Raw genomic sequence first — 8,696 nt, 5'->3', positions numbered from 1 at the left:
AAAAGTGAAACATTATTCATTATTAATAACAAAATAACAGTGTAATATACTATACGATGAATTGAGTGCTTATTTCCACAATCTGGGTTTTATTATTCTGTCATTTACCAGGTGAAATTTAAGCATAGAATGTTTTAAATAATTTAAAGTTATATTACGTAGATATCGATGCCAGTCTATAAACGTGAGATAAATATATAGAAGAAATACATAATTAATTTACTACGGTACTTGTAAAAATTTAAATACGAATATCTGAAATAATCTTGATCGCAGACTAACGAAAATTATACTAAATTCGAAACTGATTTGACCGTACCATCCAAACAAAGATGAATCTGAACCGGTTATGGCTAACTCAAGATGTACGGCATAGAATATTAAAATAGAGATTAAGTTATTTAAGTTAAATTTTCCACATGTAAATCTACTGATACTAAACTGGTTGCAATTAAATAATTGCAACTAAAATATACTAAAGATATTCTAGTAGGATTAATAGTTAATAATACAAAAAAGCCATAAACAAATTCCTCACAATAGCTATAACCCTTCCAGGTTAAATTAAAATAACAGCTAGCATTTTCATCATGCAACATCAATATTTAATACATCAAAGACGCTTTGATTACTATAGACGATAAACGAATTCTATAGCTAGCATGTACATAATATTGTATTCCAGGTTGGATCACGGCAAATATCGTACAAAGCAGACGATATTCCAGATGAATTTACAATAGAGGTCTTAGGTTGGCTGGTTATTAATTCACTAGTTATGCTAGATACCGAAGGTATATAGCTGGTCGTCATCAAATCTGTTACGATAAAAGTAAACATTCAATTCTTTAAAAATAATCATCATCTTGGTAGTACTATATTTTATATTAAGTGAAACTATTGTGTGCAAATTGATCGTGTTATTAATCGAGCTATCCATACTTAGCTACGCTATAACATTATTGCCTGTAAAGCTTATCATTAATGATGTTCACGAATGCTAACTTTTATATCAGTCCCTGATCTTCTGTATCTTACTAACAGTATTCATTTTATAATAAATCGTATATGAGACTGAGCGTTTACTTCATTTTAATCACATCTAAAAAAATACCAAACGTGAATACCATAATGCAAGCTTTTTAAAGTAGCATCTATGATGTCCATCAATTTATTGAGAAAAACTTTGAAGTCTAATCTTAAGTACGTACATAAATAACATTACAAGAGATGTGTATAATTTGCTCGGGCAGATCCGTAGCTTGAACACTTTCAGTACTTCTGTTTGTAGACATATTATCTCCATTATACAGTAAGTGTACTAGTCTCACATGATAAATCAACTTCGAACCTTATGAATAAGTATCAGTACCTATTCGAAGGAATCTGAAAAGCAGATAACTAAACCGCTATTCTGGTATATAATATTTAACTTTAAGTTATAAACTTCAGCTTAACTATACAATAATTCTAGAGTTTTATTCGTATGACAGAGATACTTTATATACAGTAAATTTATATGTTGTAGTATTACCGGATTCAAGACTGCTGAGTCTGCTATCTAAAATATCATAGGCATTCTATGTATAATACCTTGATTGGATATTGATGTTACAACTTTGGAAGACCCCGATGCTGTGCTATCCGTCCAACTATTGCTTGCTAAATGTTAATATCGATAGCGACTATCTAAAAATTACTACGCAATAACTTAAATTATTAAAAGATACTAAAAAATTTCGATATGTAACAAACTTTGATAGTCCAAAGCATTATTCAATCCTAGGGAAGCATAAGAATATGTAACAGGTATTGAAGATCCTATAATTAGAAATAAGTCCAAGAATTAGATTATTTTAAAACCACAAATCTTTTCGTCGTCATTCGTCATGCATACATACCCATATTCTGAATTACGGGAGTAGATTCAATTGAGATGATTGAAGAAGATAACTCTAGAAAATTAAAGGCTATAATACGAGTAATCTTAGTGTTTACCAATTTAATAACTTTATATGGATAATAAATTTTATTGGCTATCAAGTTTACAGTATTTATTTCTTTCTCTCATAACATGCTTTTGTATCAGAGAATATACAATACAGCATGTACGGTGTAATTTCTCATAAACGCATACATTTTAGAAGTAATCAACTTAACACTAGAAATAGTCACTATGGGCTAAACATGTTTACTGCTGGCTTAAATTATCTTAAACGAAGAAAGAATGATTCTTTCCAATTTAATATGCTGTTATTAATCAGTACTGTAAACATTATTTCATTTATTTAAATCGATTTAATCATTTTGAGAAAAATTTAGAGCTCATTATAAATATTCAAGTCTAACATCAAAGTTGCGGTAACTTACCGCTTGTACTTGAATCCGATAAAGCAAAATATTCAGTTAGAGATTTCGAAGTAACTAAAATTTATCGATATTCAAAAATAGAGTAGAGCTTAAAATCTCACTTTATTATTATCTTCCGCTTAAGATGAAAGGCTTGTTTCATGGTAATATCTTTTTAACTTACGGTTACTAGTTGAATCTTTAAAAGCAGTAAAAGTCTCAAGGAAATATTCCGTAGCTGTATCTAAAATTTTACTCATATTTAGTATACGAATACAGCTTAAATTAAAATTTGTATTCTTAATTTTTCTACGCAAGGTAACTTAATAGCCAATTACTTCGGCTACCTTAGATTAACAATAGCCAAAATTAATTGATTCTTAATCACATTTTAAAAATTACCATTTATAATATCTTTTACACTCAAGGATGAAGGTTCGGTAATAACGGGTGACGATTGAACTAGAATAGTAGACATGAATAAACGCAATCAAAAATCTTACTGAATAGGTCTGTACACTAATCATTATTAATAACTAGTATTGTTAAATTTATATCCGATTTTCTTCAAGGATAGCCTTATACTGTATATGGATACAATTAATATGGTATCAATCATGTTTACTATTTCAAAATAAAAGCTGTGACCTTAACGCATGAAATCTATTACTTTAGCACTGAATTCATCCCTATAGAATCGTATATTATTTATCGAATCATTGACTATGCTTAATGTAAAGATTACACTCATAAATCTAATTTTCACTTCCTTGCTAATTTCTATACAACTTTTTAAGATTTAATGAAGAACGATTTTGTCTCGTAACAAAATGTTATAACCTAAGTTTCGAAACTTAAAGCTTAAATTTCAACGGATTTTTCTTGCAACACGAATTAGTTATAGTTAGTTGAATCACGCTAAATATCCTTTGATCGAATCTAATACTTTTATTTAAATCGAAAATAACTCAATAGAATATTTCTAACAGTGCTCATATTCAAAGTTATACCATAACAATTGGATCGTCTAATTGCTCCTATAAACATCTTGTTTAGTTAAGGAAACTATCGACGCACTTAATATTCTAGAGAATATCATAATTTCTATCATCAATACGTCGATGTAGGTACCGTTTATCGGTAAGCTTAGGGTTAGAGTTAGGGTTAGGGATCGATATCCGTGTAACATACTACTACAGCTACCTAGAAACAGATATCTTGCATACAATAGCTTTCTTAATTATATAACGAATCATAATTTCTTCTACCTCATACTTAAATAGCTCTAACCTACAACAGTATGGACTTCCAAGCTGATCGAAGCTGACTCTTCATAATCTGTACCACGTAAAATCATTGAAATAGATCCCTCAATTAGGTAACAATTATACTCTTAAAACATAACGTGATAAAAGCGAGCTTAAAGTTAAATTTAATTCTACATTCTTAAATAGTTATAATCTTTTAGCTATACAATAGAGGAATAGAACTGCTCAAGTGTTCATAGGTAACTATTCTAGTACGTTATTATAACTAAAATGTCTTTGCTTAAAGTTTTCTCAAGGAGTAGATTTGCTATTCTTGCTAATACTCTCGTCTTCAGAGTCTGATACATTTGCAAACTAAATTACTTTGCGAAATTACTATCGAGTAATTAAAGAAATTAGACAGTATTTGAGAAAATAATCTATATTATAACCTTTTGTCACTATCAGACAATATTTTTGCAATATTATATCGTATTTTGATATAAACGAGTAATGAAATCGTAAGTAATGTTGTTGAAATTATAATTCATACCATATCTTATTGTAGATAACTTTCCAATATGCTAATAGTTAATGACTTCAGTTAATGAATAATGAAAATCTTATTTTCAAGTTCGTTATTTTGGTCATTTTTACTTTAATAATTAGAAATAAACTACAAAGCATAAGTACTTTATTACCGATATTTTCAAGGATAATAACCGAAGTAAATACTGATGTAGCAGTATCATAGGAATCTTGAGGCGAACTTTGATCTGTAAAAGTCAAAGCGTCTAATATTTAAAACGATTTCGATATGTCATTGTATACTATTATCATATCTAGAAACTTTATGATAATGCTTTGTATTAAGGCTAANATAGTAGTTGTCGGGCTATTTATTCAATAATTAATAACATAATCTAATCCATAATCACATTGCATTAACAGACCTGATAAATATAGCTATAAAGAGTAACTAAGGTAAACTTTAGCTTTTAATCGACTTTGTATTCTCAATATCAGTCGTCTGCCGAACACTTCATGGAAACGATATAACGAAATTTTACAGAAAATAAGATACATACTTAGTTCGCAAACGAATGATAGAGGTATCCCACAAACTACATTATTCCATTTTCCGGCTAATAGATAAACGCACTGCTCTTTGTAACTAGTTGGATAATTATCTTCCCAATTCGAATAACCAGTTTCAGCTAATGTTTTGTCAGTGGAGTACCACTGAAAACTTGTAACCGAATTGTCTCCTCTAATATCTACTAATCCTATCCAATACGTCCTAACAGAAGGACCGCCAATTAAATTTCCTACGAAGTCTTGTTTATCTTGACTGTCAATAACTACTAAACTAGCATTTAACGAATTACAATAGCTTCTAGCTTCGCCGAATTTCAAATAATCGAGGATATACTGAAGACAAATGCTGGAATTAAATGCTTTCCAGTATGTTGGACAGCTCGAACCGGCTCCTGTAATAATCCCAAAATAAAATAAGATTTAATTTGCATTTTCACGTAATTTCTAGCATAGTCCGTTTTTAAACTAAGTTAAACATGGAAGAAAAACGTCTCTTACTAATCCATAACTGTATTCAGAATTTCGCTTTTAGATTAAGTCAATAAGTAAATTTTATATTACAGCCAGATTGTGTACACTTTAGCAATAGTAACCTGTCACGGAAGCTTATTTGTAGTAACACATCAAGCCAATACAAACATAAGAATATAACAAAACTAATTAATAATTAGAATTCGACGTAAAGTATATAGAATTATTATTCTTAATCTAAAAGCGTAAAGATACTCTACGACGTTTACTAGCAGGGAATACGACCAATAGCGTAAACTAGGCAACTTAAATCAATTATCATACTAGTATGAGTGTAATTATAGCAACCATAATGTCTCCTGAATAAGATCGAGTGCACTGAAACGCATATACGGGTGCATTATAAAATTACAGTAAAAAATATCTAAAATGGCAAAAGTCTAAATTTTACTCAATAGTGGCTCATTATGAATAGTTATCCATAACAGCTTGTTAATACTGTTTAAACCCTATAATACATTAATATTGCTTATACATCTAATTATCGCCCTCGAGTCTCAAGATCGTCTCTAATACGTACATAGATTATCTATCTAAAACTGAATGCAATATTTACGAAATTTAAACCCTGTCGTATAATGATTGTAGTGCGGCGTAAAAAAATCGTTATTTGTTTCTGAATTTTTTCTAAATTCATTTTAATTAATTATTCTATGAAACACTTGCGGTCTATTTCTGTTTCATTCATTAAGAAATGAAACAGGCAAGATCAGTTATCACAGTAACTGTAACACATTAATACGATTTTGTATCCATAGTAGCGTAACAGAAAGGCCATATCTTATTAACTCAAAATATTGTGCAACATTAAGTAAATTAATAATAACATATTTCCAGAGCGGAATTGATAAACAGCAATGCAATTATTCTTTTCATATAATGTCCAGTTCAGTCTGTACAATTGTACGGACACAAATATTCATATACTAGTTTAAAATTTCCGTCGTTACGTTACTTTGAATCACAGAATTTTTATTAAATAGTCCTGAACGTAGAGAAACCTTTATTTTTAATTCACAATTTTCTGAACTTTACCTATATGCATCTCACATACGGATTGATAGGTGTAACTGCATGGATAGTTTGCCCAAGTGTTACTATACGAGGAAGAGAGCACTCTAACACATCGTAGCTTATAATCATACGGCGATGAAGATGACCAAAAGGTATAACCACTATCTTTTGTTGATTTTTGTGAGAATAGCCAATAGTAGTTAAAGTCATTGGATTGATAGTATAGCTGTTGAATGCCTATCCAGTATCGATCTTGCGATAAAGGCTGGATATGAGATTGTATCACCGTCTGTTTAGCATAACTGTCTACGGCCATCAGCCGCCCATTATGATAGTTAGAGCAATATATATTTGCATCTTCAAACGTTAGTGATTGATTTACCACAATAAAGCAAACGTTACTAATATTCTCCCAATGATGATCACAACTAGAGTTATCTATAAAGGAAATACATCCGATATTAAAAGAAAATTGAGTAAAAGAATGAAAGGCTGTAGTGCTAGAATTTGTCTTACCCTGAGTTAGAAGTAATCTTAAATATGCACATGATATATCAATCATTAGAAGATTAAGTTGATAAACTTTGAATATCACTTTATTACAAAAACCTAATTAATCGCAGTGACAGCAAATCTATTGACTACGTAGCAAAAAAACTCTTAAGGTATTCTTACGGGTCAGAACATTCGTATTAAACAAATTCGCAGATGGATCTATCATCGCTAATCACTTTTTTTTAATTTGATAGAACTCCATTAAAACTAATATTCTGACCTGGTTCGCATATAAACGGCAGTTTACTTGAACATGGATAGTTATACCATCCTAGTGTAGTAAAATAGACACAGCGATATTCTGCCTCAACTGGATTATCATACTGCCAATTCTGATAAAGTGCTGAATCTAAATATTCTAGGTTAGACATCCATTGATAGCTTGTAAAATTCTTATCTCCTGTTTTATCTTGTAATCCAATCCAAAATTTTAAATTTTGATTTCCAAGAACATTCGATGCAAGAAAAATATTTTCCTCTCTAGTGTCAATGGTAACTAATTCACTATTATTGCTTTGACACTGTTGTTGAGAACTTTCGAAAGTTTTCGGTTCAGCAAAAGATTTATAGCAACTCCCATCATGTTGAATCCAAGTATTATCTGGACACGAACATAATCCCAGTAGTGGGCCTACGGTACGATCGAATCAAACTATCGAATTATCAAACTTTCAAAAAAGGTCAGAAATTTAAAGTTAATCAAAATTCAATGATTCAATAAATATTGAAAAATAGTTCACCTAAGGATGATACATTAAACAACTTTTAACAAATATTCTATGGTGTGAACAAAATTTTACCTGACAGCAAGAGAATGATCTATAATTAAAAAAATAAAATTATTTAGTTAGACTTTGCGTCTTGTAAGCCAGAAACGACAGTTTATTCAAAATTTTCTACTGTGTGTCATACATCATTACCACTGGAAATCGAATGAAATGATACAAAAAAGATATTATTCAATAAGAAATTCTATGATTTGGGAGACTACTTACCGAAAAGTAAACGGATAAATACAAAGTGATTGAATTCATAGTATACCTCTTCGTCAATTGAGAATGCTAGAGTTTAAAACTATAAAATTAATTTATTGATAGGATTTGTTGTTAGTATGTCTAGCACGCAGAAATTGAAGATTATTAACCGTTTAATTAATAAATTGTTTCAAGTTGTAAGTTTACCTCATCTACGAAGATATTGAAGATTGTACGGCCGATAACAACCGAATTATTATTTAACGTCAGAAAGGAAGAATGAAATCGTTAGATAAATAAACAAGCTGCTGTGATTTAAAATATTAATAGTTTCAATAGTCAGTATACCTAAAGTTTGTCCTATATTAAAAAGGTTCAATTCTTTACTGGGTGATACAGTATTTATAAAATTGGCACTATAGTAGTATCTTCAACTGGTATAATTAGACCTAAAACGGATTACAGATTACGTTATTAATTATTCTAGAAAGCTAATACCGGCACCATTTATACGGACAATTATCGTCTATCGTAGATAATTAATACGTAACTCTTAACTGGATTGTACTCTTGTACTCTTCATGTCTGTATTCATGAGCATCGATAGATCATGTTAAAATGTTATCGACCTCGTTAAAGGCTTAGGGACGTTGTTGACATTAATTAACTAACAGATGTGCTTGATTATTCATTATTATTGACAATCATAGCTTATTTGAAAAATTACTACATGTTATAATGACCAATTTGCTTATGCTTTAAAAGTACCATGGCAACTAATTGAAATTAGTTTGACAGTATCAATTAACGTAAACATTGGAAGTTCATAACACTAAGCTTGATCAAGATAAAGAATAATCATAACCGGATATTGCCTTTAATTCAAACAAAAAATCTCCATGAGATACAGATCCCTCTCCGCTCCAAG

At 30.1% G+C, this 8,696-nt stretch overlaps 1 protein-coding gene across 1 annotated transcript; it reads right to left on the bottom strand.

Moving 5' to 3' along the window:
* Positions 1-4,562: 4,562 nt before the first annotated feature.
* On the bottom strand, positions 4,563-7,828 carry TRIADDRAFT_56585 (uncharacterized protein; the record flags this gene model as incomplete). The annotated part of the gene is made up of 5 exons (XM_002112465.1): positions 4,563-5,086; positions 6,261-6,677; positions 7,015-7,425; positions 7,595-7,613; positions 7,790-7,828. 5 exons carry the CDS (start codon positions 7,826-7,828, stop codon positions 4,563-4,565), a joined length of 1,410 nt encoding a protein of 469 aa, XP_002112501.1.
* Positions 7,829-8,696: the final 868 nt, after the last annotated feature.

This window comes from Trichoplax adhaerens, genomic scaffold (genome assembly GCF_000150275.1).
Source record: "Trichoplax adhaerens TRIADscaffold_5 genomic scaffold, whole genome shotgun sequence".
NCBI classification, from domain to species: domain Eukaryota; kingdom Metazoa; phylum Placozoa; class Uniplacotomia; order Trichoplacea; family Trichoplacidae; genus Trichoplax; species Trichoplax adhaerens.
The sequence above is the reverse complement of the archived record's forward strand: the minus strand, read 5'-3'. Positions and strand labels throughout refer to the sequence as shown.